A 21,247-nucleotide genomic window follows, 5' to 3' on the forward strand; every position below is an offset into this window, starting at 1 on the left:
GGAGAGGAACAGTATCCACCATTAAGGGAAGTCTTTTTGTAGAAAAAGAAAAGACATCATCCTTAGAAGACCCAATGAAGAAAGGGTCAAGGACGAAGCGGGCAAGGTCAACCATAGACGGTTTCAAAAGATGAGAAATGACATTAGGAGAAGACGGAAGAGGAGGAATCCGATCCATAGGAAAAGAAAGATTCTGGAAGGAAGAAAGAGTCGAAAGAAAAGAGTCGAGGAGGAATTGATAAACCATTATTAGCTTCTCTTAACAACCATTTAGGTATACCTAAATGCTATTTTTTCAATTTTTTATTATATTGATCCTAATATCTATCATTCACATGGTGCAATACCAATTTATTTGATTATGAGTTGCTAAATTATTATCATTTAATATATCTACAACTCATACTAGGCATTAAATAGATTTTTTTCCTAATTTCTTTCAAAATACATTCATTTATAATATTTATTAATTTTTCAGTTGTTAATTATTAGAATTTAATATATCTACAACCCACATTAGGCATTAAATATTTTTTTTCAATTTCTTTCAAAATACATTCATTTATTATATTTTAATAATTTTTCAATTGTTAAATACTGTTAATTATCATCATAAAATTTCATCATGACCTTTCATTTCTATAACCTATACTAACAATTAAATAGATTATTTATTTTCTTTAATATCTCATTTTTTTTGTTTAATTCTGTAGGTCTACTCGAATTCTTTTAATATTCACTATACACTTAAGATTTAATAAGCTTCTTCTAATATAATAATTAATAAAAAAATTTTATATTTGCCTTACGTTTACAATGTGCAAATGGTAGCAATTTATTATAAGTTTCATTCAAATAATTTTTATTTTATATAAATTATATCTTTGGTTAAAAACTACCCTCAACGTCCTCCCCATTTTTAGTTCCTTTTTATTCCTTCTCAGTTCAATAAAAGCTCTTCAATTTTATATAAATGTCTACCCTTTTACTAATATACATACTTATTCTTCAACTTAGCTAGTTTTAAATCAATTGGTATAGTCTATCTCTATTTTAATAAAATAAAGATTGAATAATAATACATGCAAGTGTTTATCTGACAGTACGTACACAGGAATTAAAGGTACGAGTTTTTCTTCTACTTTTTAGTTTTTTTAATACATTTTGTGATAATATTATATTATTTAAAGCTTTAAATGTTAGTTTTATATTGTCTAATTTATCTTTTTAAGTTAAAGAGAGTTGTTTTTCTTTTTGTAATCCATTTTTTAAAAATGATTTTTTGTAATTAACGTCTGATAATAAAAAGCTATTCCATATTTCTACCCGCGAGAATTACTATAATAAAAATAAAATTACAGATAAGATATATGTTGATTTGTAAATAGATATATTATTTAAAATATTTAAAATTAACAAAAAAATAATTGTTAGAACTACTAATTTAATTGGTTTTTTTTAATTAAAAACTATTAAAATTATCAAAGAAGGCACTATAAATAAAATCTAGCGTAGTTCGCAAATAGAGAATAAAGTTTGGCTGCCTATAAATCAACTACGTACCAAATAATATTATTTAGTAGGTTTACATTTTAAAAAAATTATGTTTTTATAAAATTGTTTTAAAAATAACTTAAAAATTCAAAATATATTATTTTCTATAATGTTAAAAAATAAAATAATTTTTAATCCCGTGCACTCGCACGGGTCATTTACTAGTATTATTATATATATTACTCATACACAATATATATCAATTTATGAGCCTTACTCATAGTAGATAACTATTAAATTCAAGTGTTTTTCAAATAAAAAACGCAGTAGAGTATACCATTAATTTACCATGTATGATCTCTTAAAAATTTCTGATTGCTTACATGCGACTGGACTGGACCATTAACACTCTGCTGAGATGAACTGCTCTGAAGCAATGGAGCACCGGAATTGATTGCGAGAATTTCCCCTTCTGCCAATTCGGCATAACTAGATTAATGCAAATTAACATGTAACGGACAATACTGAATGAATCTCCCCATTGAGGACCAGTCGAGCTAAAAAATTTGAGATGCACAGCTCTGAATTGCAATAAATGTGATACATGGACTCGGTATATAGGTATATTTATACTGAACGTAGTATTTAGAACGACATGTAAAATCAAATACTAACTCGAGTTATATAGGGTGCATATATAGAGGTTTCAGATTATAATTTTTTAGCAACCATTATCTGGACGTCAAGTATTATAATTCCAAAAATCGACGACTGACAGAAAAGAGCATTGATTATTAATTAGACATAGGCAGTCAGTTTTGATTAAATAAAAGCTGCTGTTTAGGGATTTTCTTTGTCTGAAAAATATCTAAAGCTAATACAGTGGAAGTGCGGTAAAGTGAGATCAAGCAAAAAAGGTGAAAAAGATAGCCAATGCCTTGCAAATTTTATCACTAAATGGGGAAAAACATAAGAGATCATGTGGATACATAATATGAGATAATTACTTTCTGCTGATTATTTGACATTTGAGTTTTGTTTGCTAATTATTTGTTCCGGCTCTAACCACCAAAAACGTTTTTGATTCAATGTATTAGTAAATGAATAGAAAGAATCTAACAAAAAAAAAAGTATTGACTCCTAAGATTTAGGAGAACAATCACACATATATTCATATCCAACACACTATATCACAAATCCATCAACATGGCCCTCAGAACCATGTGTTTAAGGAAATTGTAATAAATAACTTAGTTATTTAAGATGCTTAGATAGGTTGGGAGAATTACGGAACTTATGAAAGTCGGATGAATAGGGTTCGGCTCTGATGATGAAAGAAATAAAAACGAATTGGATAATAGGTAGACAATTAGATGAAAAGAAGAGAGAATCAGCCATTGAGAAGGAAACGAAAGAAATAAGAATTAAGAGAACAAGGAACCATTTAGGAGTTGTAGTAGTTTTGATACATGTCCGAGCAACACAACACAAAATCAATGTAAAGTAATTAATCTATCTGTAAAACGCTACCAATATGGTGTAAAAACTTACAACTTATTGAGCTTTTTGTGCAGCTTTACCAACCTACTCATACTTATCACTTTTTTTTAACGCTAAATTTACAGCGAAAACTCTACGTAGAATATATTAATTTTTTTCACTTTCTTATCTGACTCTCAAAATTTATTATTTTGCTCCGCTTAAAATATTATAGAAATATTTTCAGAATGATATCGGCATAATAAAGAAGTGCAAATGACCAATTCTTTTTCTTCATCATAAAGAAATATTATTTTTAAATATATTTTGTTCATTTTAAAAGCATTCTTAAGTATAACAATTATAAGAATGGATGAAATAGTAATCCAACTCCTGAAGAAGGAAGCTATAATGCAAGAAATTGAAATGTTAAGGGATAAATTAATTTGAAAGTTAAGGAAAGAGAAAGTAAAAAGGTAGATATTTACAAAGATTTCTTGTAATTAGAATTTTTTTCTTCCTTACTAAAACATCCAAAGTGATCATAACCTTATTTAAGTTAAAATATATATGTACACTCCTTATATTCGGTGTAATAGGTGCATTCCAAATATTTACGTTCAAATTGCATGTTGTCTTCAAACATTCTACCCCTCATGAATTGATTTAACTTTAACTTTAAATTATTGTAATTTTCAATAAAAATTGAATTCTATTTTAATTAGTTAAGTAATTTAATTCACTTCGATATTCTGATGTCACTTGTGAGAGGTCAGGAATATGGCAACCGCCAATCTTAACAATATGTCGTGTCAATGATTACAAATTGCCACATTTTTACTAGCATTGAGCTGACATATTATTATGTCCAACAATTGGACATAATACTTAATAATTGACAATGATTTGAGAGTTTTAAGCTTAAAAATCGATAAAATACAAAGATTTGGTGATCAATAGGCCTCACACACCCTCAAAATTTAGGATCTAAAGTGGCAAATTTAGGCCAAAAATTTAATGTAATCACACCGTCCTTGTTCTGAATGATAGACTAATATTTATGCATTATATGCAATATATATAGTACCAATGTACTGCTGATATCAATATTTATATCTCCATAACATGTATCATCACCGTTTTGAGTTGGCTATATTTTTACTGATATCTAAAATCTGGAATCAAATGATGATCATTTGTGGGTGTTTGTCACGCGAGTCCACATTGCGATTCCGATTGCCGAGGGAAATGAATGCTCCCTACCTCTTTTTTCATTCAGCCTAGATGCGCGATGTGAATTGAATCCGGGTCGAATGGATATTATTCGGATTAAATTATTTTTTCAACTTTTTTAATTAAAAATGAGTTAAAATAAAATTAAATATTAAATTTTAAATTTTAATTTGAACTCAAATTAAAATAAAATATTTAATCAATTATTGTACGAAATCTACTATATTTGAATGAAATTAAATTTAAATTATTAAGTTTATTCAAATTTTATTAAATTAAACTTAAAATTTCCGTAATTTTAATTGAATTGAATATAATCAAAATTTAGTTGACCATATTTGAATAATGACATTCAACTTCAAAGTTAATTTTTTTAAAAAAGGATTAAATTTTGACATTATTACATCATTAATTTTAATATAAAATTTTTTTTTTTTTTTTTTTTTTTTTTTTTTAATATTTAATATATTAATTTAAATTTAACTTAATAATTTAAGGATACGTTAGTATATTTAATTTTGATTAACGTTTTTTATATCACTTGAACTAACACAGAAGTATCTAAATGAAATGATTATTCTGATTCCGATCAGTGATGAACTAAAAGAATTAGTAATTGAGTCATACGTCAATTCCACTTAATTATTGATTCCGATTTCGAATTCCGATTCAACTCTTCGACCTTGAACCAAATCACGCGGCGCCTGCCCCGACTATAGATCTTCCCATTGGTGAGATATTCTTAAATCAGCATCAACTAGTGTTTAAATTCAAGGTGTTCATCACAAAATGAAATGCATGGCAAAGAGTACATTCTCACCTATGGTCGGCTCCTCATTTAAAATTTTGTCCTTAGGGAGCATCAGAAGTCTGACGAAATGCGAGTGTACTTAGGACAATGGACTGTTGGCCCATCATGCCTAGTTCGATTCCTCGATCATCAGTTGAGATGGTGTTCCGGGCTTTGAACGACAATCGTAACTGAGTCTATTTCTAGCTTTTATAATAAAGATTGAATGGAATACATGCAAAGTGTTTATCTTACAATACCATCAGTAATTAAAAGGAAGAGTTATCTCTATATTTTTAGTTTTTTAATACATTTGTATAATATTATTTATTTAAAACTTTAAATTATTTTATAGTCCTAATTTATCTTTTTAATTAAGGAAGTTTTTTTTTTTGATAAAACAGGAATCTACACTATTTGAAAATGTACAAGGCAAGAGAGGAAATGGAAGGAAAAGAGTGGAAGGAGTACGTAACAATAAGCCCCACACGAATCGATCGCATCACATGGATATAGATAAGAGTCAGCGATCCACACTCTGTCGAAGAAACCAAAAACGACCCGTGCAATCGTATTTAATCTTCTTTTGGTCCAATTTCGCTCGTTTGTCTGATTTGAAAATTCTTCCTTTTCGCTCTTTCCATAGCTCCCAGAATCTCTCTGATTTACGATGTGTGAGCATCTTTGGTTTGCCGCTGTAGTAGTTTCCTTGCTACTGCACATCGAGCTCTATCCCATGACCGTTGGCGGACTCAGATGTTGTGCTTATGGTGGGAACGAGTGAATAGTGAAATCCACAAGGATCTTTAGTTTTTTAGTTGCATAGGTGCAGTTTAAATAGAAATCTCGAGAGTTTCGAATTCGAGTTTGCACAGCACGACAAAACAGATGGCCGTGCCAACATTCGGTTGATAGACGTCGACTGTTAGCACACTTCTTCTCGCTGCAAGCCATAAGAATAAATTGACTCTAAGAGGTATATAATATGTTTCCACAAGAAGGATTAGCAACATTGATGGAACGGTAGACAAGAGAGTCATATAGCGCTTCGTGCAAAACTGCCAGTGAGTCATCGCAAACAGCAGAATGCCGAAGAGGGTTGAAAAGATAAGTGCTAATCAAAAGGGTAATTCTGACAAGCTCAACAGGACTTCGGCACTGCGTTCAAAAATAAATACATGTGCTATCCGTGCTAACTGAAAGCGTTGATCCACATATGAACTTGAGAGATGCGTGAGTTGACATCATAAGGTTGGGAAAAGCGTTCCGTGAGGTTATCATCGCAACTAATCGCGCGTCAGAAGATGTTACTTCTCCTTGCCCGAGGGAGAATGACAGTATTCGAGAAAGGTTTTGCGATGCTGAATAGACTCCAAAACTGGCTGGGCAACGAGAAGCAAAGCTAGAAAGATCCAGAGCTGTTGTTGTATGCTTTATTGGCATATGACTGAACCAATGCCTGCTATTAGAGTTAAGAAGCTCAAACTTTCATAACAGGCAAGCGGCATCTTGCAAGCCCTGTGAGGTTACCATTCGAGCCCCTCTTAAGTTCCGCAACATTTCCCATTTCTCAGTCCAATGGAAGCACGTTGTTGGCCGTTACCCTCCAGAAGAAGCCACGTCGGTTTTGTCGATGGCTTTATGACTCCATGCGAAAGAAGAACTGGAGCAGAAGAAGGCAGGATGATGATGATACTCAGAATGGAGATACAAGGCGACTCCTCTAGAGAGCGTGGCCCCCTTCATCCGCAAGGCAGAATCATCTTCTCGAGGAGCGTAAAGGTAATCAGCTTTGTGAAACTGTTGTAAAGTGAGCCAGGTAGGTTAAAAGGAAAGCATTGTTTGGACAGCCAAACAGTTTGCTAAGTCTAAGAACTTCGTAAGTAGACAGGTGATGGGGATAGGCGCTCTGCGTATTTAATCTTAAATCCGAAATGTCGGTGAAGCTCAAGATTCTTACAGTAGCGCTGCTGTGTGTGTAAGGACTGAGATTATTGACAGTGCAACTAAACTTCTCTTTGACGATTTATAGGTTGTATATTTAATTCTCTAATAGCACCGTAAGTTTCAGGAGAAAACGAGTAGAACAAGAGAATTTACTTGGATTATTATTTTCAGTTAAAGTGAATAGTAACTTCTGGTTTTTCGTGAAGCACGGATGAGTTGCTTTCGCCGTATCGACTCCATTTCATAGCGATCCAAATGCTCTTTCGACCGGTTCACCTTATTCTGTACCAATGCATCCCCCGACGGATTATTATCTACGACGCACGATCTTTGGAAAGGGGATTTTAATGAAACCGAAGAGGTTTTCGTCTTTTGTGTTTCGTCTCGCATAATGAGACTCATCGTGCTCGTGTATTGACGAGATAGTAAGGTAGGGATGTTCATTCCTACTAGTGGTAGGAGATTCAAATTTTGAATTTGAATCTAGATAGTGGATTACACATTGGTTATAGTTTTGTTTTGAAATTGAAGAGCGGACGGTTTCTCTCGGCGAAATTTCGTGACCCGATCTGATTTGAACTTCAAAATCGTAGTTATATTGACCCCGTCGGCTGAACGGCGGAGGTCGCACATCGTTCGGATTTGATGACGATTGCATATATCGAATGTTTTCGAAAAGGGTTAAGTGATGATAATTGGAATTTCGCAAAAGTCCCTATTTTATGTACCGAATCGCGCGACAATCAGACGTGTAGGCTGCGTACTTTAAATTAATTCGCTATGTGAAGGATTGAATTTCTAATAATCAGTTTAGTAGGTACTCTGTTGCAAAGTGACAATCATCTATGACTTTCTAGGTTTATCATGGAAAACGCTATCTGTTCAGTTTCCCCAGCACCGACCTCCTGCGAACATCTGGATTTGCCCTAGCCGTCGCGCGCGAGCGGGGGGACGACGCCCGGCTCTCCGCCCGCCAGAAACCCCTCACATATCTTCATTTACCTACCCTCCATCCTCCTCAGCTTCTTTGACTCAGAAAGCACCCATGATCGAACCTGCGTCTCTGGTCAGAAGATCCCTCCGGTGTCAGCTCGCGCACCGCTCGCTGTGTGGCCCGCCGGCCCCCGCGCCTGCTGAGCCACCTTGCTCTTGCAACGCCGCAGTCACCCAGTCGAGCTCGGTATCCACTGCCCGTACGTCTGCGTGCCGTCCCATCGCCGCTGTGCGCCCTCTCGGTGACCTCTGGCGTGCCCGGGCGCCATCGCCGCCAGCTCCGGCGCCTAGCGGGCCGCAGCTCTCCCCCTCCTCTCCGCCGGCGCCAATCCTTGACGTGCGAGATGGTCTTCGACACATCGCGCAATCGCGCACCTCGCACATAGGTGTGCCGACCTACCTTGACCTCCGGTCCGCACGTGCGCCGTCGCTCCGACTCCCTCGGCGCCGCCATGCCTCCGCTTAACCTTGAGCCCGTGATGAAACCCCGCCGCTGATGATTCTGTTTGTCCAGTACCGTGCCGCAGCAACGCGTTCCGCCGCGAACGCGTGAGCACAGGTCAGGCTGGTCCGGCCGACGTCGCTCGTCGCGCCTGCGGCGCCGATGCTCCCCGTCGTCGACGAGCCCGTGTTTATTTGGGTTTGGTGCTAGGGCATCATTGCGTCGTCGCGCCCGCTGCCTCCCGTCGCTGGCTTGACGCAGCGCACGGCCAACCTCGACTGCCGCACCAACCCTGTCCGGCCTGCCCGAAGTCACGTCGCTGCAGGCGCACTCGTGCCCTGCTAGCTCTTAAGCTTGATTTAGTTCCTACGCATAGATCTGCCTTTCTTTCATGTTCCGTGTGCACCCGGCCATTACCGATGCCTCGGGGTCAGCATGAGTGATCCCTCTGTCAGATCCTGATCCATAGTTCTTCCTCATTTTAGAGTCAACGATCCCCTGGTTATCGAATAAGCAATCTTTTCCTGCTCGGCGCTGCAGTTTTCACTATTTTCGTATCGCTTAGCGCGTGCAGTGGCCGCATTAGCTCCGAAAGTAGCACACCTCCGACATATATCGAAACTCAAGAGGGTTCCGGTTTAGGTCTAAATTACTTCTGTTTGTGCAGACGGACCATAAAAACGGTCGAATCGCACTAGAAAATAAGGATTTCGGTACTCGGAAGGTCTTATGCATTGGGTTGATGCGCTAGTGTGCATTTCATGGTGAGTTAATGGTAACACTTTGACTGATTGTCCAAGGCACCCAAGCCCTATAAGGAGAACCGTAAAGTGATTCCATGCGTCTCGCTAAAATCCCCGACGGATACCGGTTTTGGTTCGGATTATTCGACGGTACTGCATGTGATTATTTGCGTCTCGCTGATTCGTGTTGCTGGTCCCCGTCGTTTCGAGGTTCGAAAACTGAAGGTGAGCGCGGGAAGTTACGTGGCGTTTTTCGAGAGCTTCCGCTTGTTCGGTAATCGGTTTTGGGAACCGGATTCATCGTGATTCTGTGATGGGATTGTGTGTTATGCCGAGTCATGTTATGGTTCAGATTCTAACCCGTTGGAACCTTTCGTAGGTTCGCAATTGTCATCTTCACAAGTTCGAGAAGATCTCGTCAACATTACAGTGTACTTGATCCGAAGTCGGTAATGGTGTCACGCTCGTCAATCTTATATCTTCTTTCTTCTCTTATTACTATTGTCATAGTAATAGTAAAATTTAGCTTGCATACCCTATTGTTAGAATCTTACACTACCGTTGTTTGCATGATTAGTATTACTGAGTAGAGTAAGTAGTTAACAAGTTTCTTGTTCTCTACTTACTATTCGCATATTTGTATCATAATTTAGAGTAAGAGCGTTCGCGATTCTTGTAGATCGGCGACCTAGTCGATCGTTCCTTGACTCTCGTCGTGTCGATCTGACTATGAAGTGGTGTACCCTGAGTAAATCCGCGCTTGTGGCTGACGAGTAGCTTCTAGATATATTGATACCTCTTGAAACCTATGTTAGTTGCTTGATTTATAAGTTTTAGTTACCATAAATTGAGCCATATTTCCATATACTTTGAGAGGATTTTGAGTGTTCCATCCCTACTACCTGATGAACGTTCTTGTATCCTAAAGTTGGATGACCTTTGTCGGTTAGCCCGCGAGGGGATACTGATTGTCGCTGTTGCAAGACCGTTGCTATGATCATATCCGCATTGATCTCCACAATCGAGTGAATTCAGTACACGCAGCAAGTTGATCACCCAGTAGAATCGGTTCATTCGAAAATGTCTACAAAATCGACCCGTGAGCCCAGCGTGTTCTCTTTGTCTAGGTTTATGCCATCGGTGTGAGCAGTAGTGGCTTTTGACTGTAGGTCTTAGATCGAACATGGTTTAGATTGGATACTTGACTCTCTCTCGTTGTCATATAGCTATAGTAGCGTTGTTTGCATATATAACTTAAATTTTTCTTTAATTGTCTGCTCTATGGGCGTTTAATTGACTTGTATGCTGAGTTCAACATTATAAGCGTATTTTGACTTTCATATATTATATATAATAGATATATTCTTCATTCGTCAATGTTGCTACTGTATTCACTTACCAACGTTGTTATACCTTTCTGGTCCTTATACGCTCGCCTCATCGTCTTGGGGGGCGTACCAAATCACTGGGAGAGGGAGACATGTTTACATGTTCTCACTCCCCCAACTATTTTTCAGTAATCGGCGGGCAGTAAGTGAGACCGACTGAGACACGTGGCTACTGTGTATAGATGCCTACTCCGACCTCGGTTTGTACTAGTTAGTTGTACTTTTATCTATTATTTCTGTGAATATACTTAGTCAGTCTATATGTTTAAATTCCATATATGTTAAAAATTCTAAATAGACTTTCTGGATTTTCGTAAATAAAAGTTCTATCACTCGAGTACGCGTTTAAAGATAAAATATCGTGTAGGACATTTTCAAAAGATTTTCTGGAATATTGTTTAAACATGAATGTAAATTGTGAGTAAGGTGAAGTATGAATGTATAGTTTTTCTCATATTTCATTTAGTTTGTTATCCTCTTGTAACTTTGAAACTTGTGACGCCCGTGCACAAATAACGGGAACTCTGTCCGTGTGAACAGTGGATTTTCTGTATTTGTGGCGGATCTAGCATTCTCTGGGGTTAGGTTTTCAAAAAAAAAAAAAATTAGATGCTTTCGCAATACTTTGAAATCAAAAAGGAACTCCGGAGCGTGACAGTGTGGGACCCATCGAAGAAAATAAGAACATCGTCGGCGAATTGAAGAGTGAGGAGATTAACATCGCCGATGCCAATAGAAGGAAGAAGGTTGGAAAAGGCAGCCGCCTGGAGCATTCTATAAAGGACATCCATACAGAGAATGAAGAGGAGGGGAGATAAAGGGTCACCTTGTCGCAGCCCTCTTTTGCAAGAGAAGGACTTGCCCGGAGCTCCATTTAAAAGCACGGCAGCGGAGGTGGAGCGGAGCAGGTTTGAAATCCAGCGAGTCCAAATCTCGCCAAAGCCTCGAGCTATCATGAGGTCCAGTAAGAAGTCCCAACTAACATTGTCGAATGCACGTTCAAAGTCTATCTTTAGGAGGGCCGCCTTCTGCTTGGTTGAATGGAGATGGTGTGTAAGGACATAGTCAGAGTAAAAGTTGTCGAGTAAGTGACAACCCTTAATGAAAGCTGTCTGATAGGGGTTGATTAAAAGATCCAAGAGCGGTTGAAGTCGTGATGCCAAGACTTTGGAGATGATTTTAGCTAAACTGTGAACAAGGCTGATCGGGCGCAGATCCTTCGCTGTCGTGGCCTCTCGCTTTTTTGGTATAGGACAAACCCAACTACCGTTGATAACGTGCAGGTTCAGGGGCTCATTGTGGAAGCAGTTAAAAACGTCGAAGATGTCTAATTTAAGCGTTTCCCAGAAACGCTGATAAAAGAGCAGTGGGAAACCGTCCGGGCTAGGGGCTTTTTCCGGAGAGCAAGAGAAAACTGCCAGCTTGACTTCTTCTAAATCGAACGGTGAACAGAGGCGAGAAAGGTCGAGAGATTCTCCCCCATAAAGAGTAGGGAAATGGATGGAAGTGCGCTGGGGCAGGTCGACTCCGAGCTGGTTGCGGAAATAGGTGAAAAGATGATTAGCAATTGAAATCGGGGAGTTGAAAGAATCGGTGCCGTCCGCGAGATGTGAGATGTAGTTCTTTTTGTAATCGGTGCTGTCCGCGAGACGGAATCGGTGCCGAATGGAGAGTTGTTTTTCTTTTTGTAATCCTTTTTTTAAAAAAAATGATTTTTCCTGTAATTAATGTTTGATAATAAAAAGCTATTCAATATTTCTGCCTGCGAGAATTACTATAAGAAAAATAAAATTACAAATAAGATATATGTTAATTTGTAAATAGATACATTATTTAAAATATTTCAAATTAACAAAAAATAATTGTTAGAACTGCTATTTTAATTGGTTTTTTTAATTATAAAATAATTAAAATTATTAAAGAAGGCACTATAAATAAAATCTAGCATAGTTGGCTGCCTATAAATTAACTACCAAATAATATTATTTAGTAGCTTTATTAATATTTTTTAAAAAATATGTGTTTATAAAATACTTTTAATAATAACTTAAAAATTCCAAATATATTATTTTCTATAATGTTAAAAAATAAAATAATTTTTAATCCCGTGCACTCGCACGGGTCATTTGCTAGTATTATTATATATATTATCTCCATACCACATATGTATCAATTTATGAGCCTTCCCATGGTGAGATACTTTAAATTCAAGTGTTGTTCATAAAAAATGAAACGCAGTAGAGTAGACCATTAATTTCACCATGGGTAGGATCCTCTTAAAATTTCTGTTGCTTACGGAGTATCAGAAGCTGATCGATTGCGACTGGAGCTGGACGGAGTTGTAGATACTGCTGTACGAACATCAGATGCTGCTCCGACACTCGGCTGAGATGGCGTTTGAACGTCTGGATAATACAATGGAGGCACCGGATGATTTGCGAGATTTCCACCTGCTGCAATTCGGCATAACTAGTTAATGCAAATTAACATGTACGGACAATACTTGAATGAGATGCTCCCCAGTGAGGACCGGTGCGAGCTTAATTTGAGATCGCACATGCTCTGAAATTTGCATAAATTGTGATCCGATGGCACTGGTATATAGGTATATTTTATGAACTGAACGTAGTATTTAGTAACCGACATGTTAAAATCAAAACCTAACTCGAGTTATAAGGGTGCATATATAAGTGTTTACAATTATAATTTTTACAACCATTATCTGGACGTCAAGTATATATGTATTGCCAAAAATCGACGACATGCAGAAAAGAGCATTGCTTGATTAATTAGAAATAGGCATCATGTTTTGATTAAATTAAAAGCCTCTGTTGTAGGATTTTGCTGAAAAATTATCTAAAGCTAATGCAGTGGAAGGTGCGTGTAAAGTGGAAGATTCAAGCAAAAATAGGTGAAAAAGAGCCACTGCCTTTGCAAATTTTATCATAACATGGAGGAGAAAACAAAGAAGATTCATGTGAGGATTCATATGAGATAATGTACCTTTCTGCTGTTCTTTGACATCTTGAGCTTGTTTTGCTATTTTTGTTCCGGCTCTACCAAAAAAAACGGTTTTTTGATGCAATTGGTATTAGTAAATGAATAGAAGAGAATCAACAAAAAAAAAAAAGTATTGGATCCTAAAGGTTTAGGAGAACAATCACACATATATTCATCCAACCACACGTATATCCAATCCCATCACATGGCCCTCAAGACCATGTGTTCAAGGAACCTTTGTAAATTAAATAAGGTAGTTTTTAAGAATCTTGAGAACTAGGTTGGCGAGATATTAGGAACTTATTGAAAGTCTGGATGAATAGGGCTTCGCTCTGATGATGAAGAAGATAAAAACGAATTGTGGAGAATGGTAGAAATTAGATGAAGAAGAGGGAGAATCACCCATTGAGAAGGAAACGAAGAAATAAGGAAATAAGAGAACAAGGAACCCATTTAGGAGTTGTAGTAGTTTTGATACTATGTCCACACACACACACACACACAAAACAATGTACAGCAATTAATGCTATCTGTAAAAACCTACCAATAGGTGTAAAAACTTACAACTATTGAGCTTTTGTGGTCTAGCTTTACCAACCTACTCATCTTATCACTTTTTTTATCGCTAAATTACACAAAACTCTACCGTAAATATCTATTTTTTCACTTTTCTTTTCTGACTCTCAAAATTTATATTTTGCCCGCTTAAAATTTTAGAAATATTTTCAGAATGATACGGCATTAATAAAGAAGGCAAAATGACCAAATTGCTTTTACTTCATCTATAAAGAAAATATTATTTTTAATATATTTTTGTCATTTAAAGAGCATTTTAAGTATAAATTATAAGAAATGGATGAAATAGTAATCAAACCCTGAAGGAGGGAGGCTAAATGCAAGAACTTGAAATGTTAAGGGATAAAATGTAAGTTTTTGAAAGTTAAGGAAGAGAGAAAGTAAAAAAGTAGATATTTACAAGAAGATTTCTGTAATTTAGCATTTTTTTCTTTTCCTTACTAAAACACCAAAGGGATGCATCAACCCTTCATTTAAGGGGTGTTAAATATATATATGTACACTCCTTATACGGGTGTATAGGTAGCATTTCCAAAATATTTACGTTCAATTGCATGTTTGGTCTTCACACTTCATTGAATGTGATATTTTAATCTTTAAACTTTAATTTATTGTAATTTTCAACTAAAAATTTTGAACTATTTTAATTAAGTTCTACAGTCCAATTTAATTCACTCGATACTGATGTTCACTGTGATGAGGTAGGAATATGGCATCTCAACAATTGTCGTGTCATTGATTACAACATTGCCACATTTCTACTACATTAGCGACATATTATTATTTGGCCAACTAAATTGGACTATAAGACTTAATTGCAATGATTTTGAGAGTTTTAGCTAAAAATCAGTATAAATAAAAGTTTGGTGATCAAAGCCTCACACACCCTCAAAATTTAGGATCCTAAAGTGCAATTTAGCCAAAAATTTATGTAAGTCACCCGTCCTTTCTGAATGAGTAGACTATATTTATGGCATTACATGCAAATATATAGTACGATGTACCCATGATATCAATATTTTATTATCTCCATAACATGTATCAATCACGTGTTTGGTTTGCTTCTTTTTCACCTAAAATCGGAATCAAAATGAGTGAATCAGTTTGTGGGTGTTTGGCACGCAGGAGTCCCATTCCGATTCCGATTGCCGAGTGGAATGGGAATCTCCCAATCACCTCTTTTTTCAATTCGGCCTAGGAGGCCGGATTGGAAGTTGAATCCGGTCGGAATGGATATTTATTCGGATTAAATTTATTTTTTCAACTTTTTTAATTAAAATATGAGTTAAAATTTAAAAATTAAATATATAATTTTAAATTTTAATTTGAACTCAAATTAAAAATAAAAATTTAATCAAGTATTTCAAATCTAACTTATGAATTTGAATTTAAATTAAATTTTAATTTATATAAAGTTTTATTCAAATTTTATTTCAAACTTAAATTAAAATTTAAATTGTAATTTTAAGTTTGAATTTGAATAAATCAAAATTTAGTTTCATATTTTGAATAATCCACTCACTTTCAAGTTTAATTTTTTTTTAAAAAAAATGGATTTAAAATTTTGACATTATTACAAAATTTTAATATAAATTTTTAATATTTAATATTTAATTTGAATTTAAATTAATATATTATAAAGATAATGTTAGTATATTAATTTGATTACGTTTTTTATATCCACTTGAACCAAACACTGACAATGAGAATGATTTATTCTGATTCCGATTCAGGTGATGAACTAAACAGAATTAGGTAATGAGTCATTACGATTCCAATTCCAGCTTATTTTGATTCCGATTTCGATTCCGATTCCAACTCCGACTTTGAACCAAACACGCCCTAAGAGTCTTCCCATGGTGAGATATTCTAATCAGCATTCAAGCTAGGTGTTTTAAATTCAAGTGTTGTTCATAACAAATGAAATGCATGCAATAGAGTAACCATTTCACCATGGGTAGGCTCCTCTTAAAATTTTTGTTCCTTAGGGAGCATCAGAAGCTGACGGAATGCGAGTGGAGCAGGACGAATGTGACTGTTGGCCATCATGCTAGGTCGATCCTTCGACAATCAGTTGAGATGGTGTTCGGGCTTTTGGATACGACAATCGGTATAGTCTATTTCTACTTTTATAAAATAAAGATTGAATAGTAATACATGCAAGTGTTTATCTGTCAATACACAGTAATTAAAGGTAAGAGTTTTTCTTCTACTTTTTAGTTTTTTTAATACATTTTGTGATAATATTATATTATTTAAAGCTTTAAATGTTAGTTTTATATTGTCTAATTTATCTTTTTAAGTTAAGGAGAGTTTTTTTTTTTTTTGATTAAAACAGGAATCTACCCTATTTGAAAAGGTACAAGGACCAAGAGAGGAAAGGGAAGGAAAAGAGGTGGAAGGAGTATCCGGTAACAAATAAAAGCCCCAGACACGAATCGATCGGCACACATGGATATAGATAGAGTCAGCGATCTCAGCACCCTGTCGAAGAAACCCAAAGACGAACCGTGCAATGTATTAATCTTCCCAGATCTTCGCTCCGTTTGGTCTGATTTTTGAAAATTCTTCTATTTCGCTCTTTCCATAGCTCCCAGAATCCTGCTGCAACGCATGTGTCGAGCATCTTTCTTGGTTCCGCTGTTAGTAGTTTCCTTGCTCTGCACCATCGAGCTGCTATCCCACCTGTTGAGCGGGACATCAGATGTTGTGCTGGTGGAACTGAGTGAAGTAGTGAAATCCACAAGGAGTTGGCATAGGGGCAGTTTAATAGAAGATGCTCGAGAGTTTCCGAATTCGAGTTGCACAGCACGCAAACAGATGGCCCGTGCCAACCGCGGTTGGATAGGACGTCGGCTGTTAGCACCTTCTTTCTCGCTGCAAGCCATAAGAATAACTTGACTCTAAGAGGTATCTTAAGTTTCCACAAGAAGGGAATTAAGCAACAGTTGATGCCATCGTAGATCAAGAAGTCATACGCGCTTCGTGCCGAAAAGCTGCCAGTGGAGGTCCATCGCCAAGACAGCGAATCCGAAGAGGGTTGAGAAAGATCAAGATTGCTAATCAAAAGGGTAAGCTGACTAAGCTCAACCAGGACTTCGGGCACTTCAGAAAAATTAAATCCCATGTGCTACTGTGAACTGAAGCGTTGGATCCACATATGAACTGAGAGATGGCTGTGAGTTGAACATTCATAGAGGTTTGGGAAGCGGTTCCGTGGGGTTAGGTCCCCGCACTATCTCGCGTTCCAGAAGGATGTTAGCTTCCCTTGCCGAGGGAGAAGTTGACAGATGCGAGGAAAGGTTTTGCGAGCTTGAATAGATTTCTCCAAACTGGGCTGGCACCAGGAGGAGCAGAAGCAGAAAGATCCAGAGCTCGTTGTTTGTAGTGCTTTTGCATTATGAGCTGAACCAATGGCCTGCTATTAGAGTTGAAGAAGCTCCAAAGACCTTTCATCAGCAAGGCGGCATTTGCAGCCTGGAGGTTACGAATTCCGATGCCCCCCACCCTCTTAGGTCGACAAACATGTTCCCATTTCGCCAGGCAATGGAAGCCGTTGTTGAGCCGTTTACCCCTCCAGAAGAAGCCACGTCGGGTCTTGTCGATTGCTTTTATGACCCATGCAGAAAGAAGGAAGCTGGAGCAGAAGAAGGCAGGGATGGAGGTGATTACCGAATTGAGGAGTACAAGGCGACCTCCTCTAGAGAGCGTGGCCCCCTTCCATCCGGCAAGGCGAGAATCAATCTTCTCGAGGAGCGGTAGGTAATCAGCTTTGTGAAGCTGTTTTGGTAAAAGTGGAAGCCCCAGGTAGGTTAAAGGAAAGCATTGGGTTGGACAGCCAAAACAGTTTGCTAAGCTAGAAGCTTCGGTAAGTAGACAGGTGGATGGGGATTAAGGCGCTCTTGCGATAGTTAATCTTAAGTCCCGAAATGTCGGTGAAGGCCTCAAGGATGATCTTTATAGTAGCCGCTGCTGTGTGTGTAAGGACTGAGATTTTGACAGTGCAACTAAACTCTCTGTTGACGATGTTTAGGTGTGTAATTTAATTACAAAAGCACTCGTTAAGTTTCAGGAGAAACCGAGTTAGAACAGAGAATTTACGCGATTATTAGTTTTCAGTTAAAGTGAATAGTAACCTGGTTTTTCGGTGAAGCCACGGAGTAGAGTTGGCTTTCGGCGCGTATCGGACTCCATTCATAGCGATCCAATAGCTCGTTTCGACCGGTTCAGCTATTCTGGAACCAATGGCACTGACGGATTTTAGATCTAACGCACGATTTTTGAGAAAAAGGGATTTTATCGAAAAGAGGGTTTTCGCTTTTTGCTGTTCGTGCATAATGAGACTCCTCGTGCTCTGTGTATGTGACCTAGAGTAAGGTGAGGGATGTTACATATACCTACTAGTGGTAGGAGATTCAAATTTGAATTTGAATCTAGGATTTAGTGGGATTACTCATTGGTTTATGTGTGTGGTTTTTGGAAATTTGAGAGCAAACGGGTTTCGTCGCGAATCCGTGACCGATCAATGTGAACCAAAATCGTCGATTTATTGTCCCCGTCGTGCTGAACGCGATGGCGCAATCCGTTCGGAATTCTGATGAACGGATTGCCGGATATCGCATGATGTTCGAAAAGGGGTCTAAAGTGACTAATTGGAATTTTCGCAAAAGTCCCCATATTTTATGTACCGAATCGCGCGAAATCAGACGTGGAGGTGCGTACGTGTAAAATACTGGCACTGTGAAGGATTGAATTTCCAATAATCAGTTTAGAGGGACTTGTGTGCAATGTTGGTAATCATATATGGACTCTCTAGGGTTTCATCATGGAAAACCCTAACCTTGGTTCACTTTCTCCCTCAGTCGACCTCCCTACGGCACCTCTGCACCTTTGCCCTAGCCGTGCGCCCACCACGGCCGCCGGCAGGTGCTCCGGCCGCCGGGAAAACCCCTGCACCATCATCTTCTTTACCTATCCTCCATCCTCCTCGGCCTTCTGACCTCGGGAAGCCACCCCATGAGTCGAACCTGCGTTCTTTGGCAGAGACCTCCCCTCCGATGTCACCCTCGCCGGCCCCCGCCGTCGGCGCGCGCCGCCGGCGCCGCCGGAGCCACCTTGCTCCCTGCGGCCAACCCACAGTCACCCAGGCCGAGCCCGGGTGATCTCTACTCCCGTACGCTGCCGCCGCTCCCCATCGGTCGCGCCGCCCTCCGGTGACCTCTGGCGTGCCCCCGCGCGCCATCGCCGCCGCTCCCGACGCCGCCGGCCGCCGCTCTCCCTCTCTGCGGCCGCCCAAACCTTGAGCGGGCCGAGACCTGGTCTTCTCGACCACCGCGCATCGCCGCCACCCGCAGCAAGGTGTGCCGACCTTCCTTGACCTCCGGCGACGTGCCGCCGTCGCCCCGACCTTCCTCCGGCCGCCGCCATGGCCTCCGCTACCTTTGGAGCCCGTGATGAACCCGCGCGGGCTCGGTTTTGTCCAGTACCGCCGCAGCAGCGTTCCGCCGCCGAACGGCGTGAGCACGGGTCCCGGCTGGTCGGCCGTACTCGTCCGCCGTCGTCGCCTGCGCCGCCGGAGCTCCCCGTCGGCCGGAGCGAGCCCGTGTTCTCTTCGGGTTTGGGTGCCTAGGGCATCATTGGCCGTCGTCGCCGCCGTCTCCCGTCGCCTGCTGACGCCAGCCCCGGCCACCTCGGACCTGCCGCACCAACCCCTGGCCGGCCTGCCCGCAGTCCGGCTGCCGCAGGCCACCCCGTGCCCTGCCTAGCTCTGTAAGCTTGATTTCAGCCTTCCTGCGCATAGTCTCCTGTTCTGTTCACTGTTCCGGCGACCCGAGGCTATTCCGATGCCTCCGGGGGTGAGCATGGTGATCCTCTGTCAGTCCTGATCACAGTTCTCTCCTCATTTAGAGTCAACGAGCCCCTGGTTAGCGAGATAAGCATGCTTTTCCTGCTGTGCGCGCTATTTCACTAATTTTCGCATCGCTCGTGCGCGTGCCACAGTGGCCGGCAGTGCTCCGAAAGGTGAGCACGACCTCCGGCACACCGAGAACTGTCAGTAGGTGTCTCGGTTTGGCTAAATGACTTCTGGTTTGTGCAGACGGACCATAAAAGCGCCGAAATCGCATGAAATAATGCGATTTCGGGTAATCGGGAGGGCTTTTATGCATTTTGGGTTGTTGCGGCTGCTGTTGGCAGCATGGGTGAGTAGTGGGTAACCTTTGGACTGATTGTCCAAGGCCCCAAGCCCTTACGGAGACCGTAAAGTGATTTCCGATGCGTTTCTCGACGAAATCCGCCGACGGAACGCGGGTTTTGGTTCGGAATTCTTCCGACGGTACTTGGTGATTATTTGCGTCGTCGCTGAGCCTTGTTGGCTGGTCACCCGCGTCGTTTCGAGGGTTCGAAAATGACGGGTGAGCGACGGTGGAAGTTCCGGTGCGGTTTTCGAGACTTCCGGCTTGTTCGGTAATCGGTTTTGGGAAACCGGTTCTCGTGGTTCTGGTGAGTGGGGATTGTGTGTTAGCGAGTCATGTTAGTGGGTTAGATTCTAACCCGTTGGACCTTTCGTAGGTTCGATTGTTCCATCTTCACAGTCGAGAGATCTTCGTCAGACATGTACAGGTGGGTACTTCGATCCGAAGTCGGTACAGTGGTGCACGCTCGGTGATATCCTTCTATCTCTGTTCTTCTGTTATTACTATTGCATAGTATAGTATATTGAGCCTTGCATCCCTATTGTTTACATCTTACTCTACTCGTTGTTTGCATGATTAGTATCCTGAGTAGGAGTAGAGTAGTTATACCATGTTTTCTTGTTGCTCTACTTAGCTATTCTGCATATTGTGTATCATGTTTAGAGTAGAGCGGTTTCGTGATTTCTTGTGAGATCGGCGACCTAGTCGGTCGGTTCCTTGACTTCTGTCGTTCGATGACCTATGAGGTCGGTGTACCCTGAGGGGTAGAATTGTCGGCTTGTGGCTGACGGTAGTTCTAGATTATATTGATACACTCTTGAAACCTATTGGTTAGTTCTTGTATTTATAGTTTAGTTGACCTATTGAGCAGTATTTGCATATCTTTGAGAGGATGTTGAGTTGTTCCATCCTAGCTGACCTGAGTGGACGGTTCTTGTACTTCCTTACAGTTGGATGACCTTTTGGTC

General features: G+C 39.5%; 1 protein-coding gene across 1 annotated transcript in view; it reads right to left on the reverse strand.

Annotated features, from left to right (window-relative positions):
• LOC109717551 overlaps nucleotides 2,537-21,247 on the reverse strand; it is a 30,943-nt gene continuing 12,232 nt past the window's right edge. The window contains exons 6-7 of the mRNA XM_020243400.1: nucleotides 12,806-12,962; nucleotides 2,537-2,555 (exon numbers count right to left, since the gene is read on the reverse strand). Coding sequence (XP_020098989.1) covers nucleotides 2,537-2,555; nucleotides 12,806-12,962 — 176 coding nt within the window. The remainder of the gene's footprint in view (nucleotides 2,556-12,805; nucleotides 12,963-21,247) is intronic.

Source organism: Ananas comosus, linkage group 11 (assembly GCF_001540865.1).
Source record: "Ananas comosus cultivar F153 linkage group 11, ASM154086v1, whole genome shotgun sequence".
Classification (NCBI taxonomy): domain Eukaryota; kingdom Viridiplantae; phylum Streptophyta; class Magnoliopsida; order Poales; family Bromeliaceae; genus Ananas; species Ananas comosus.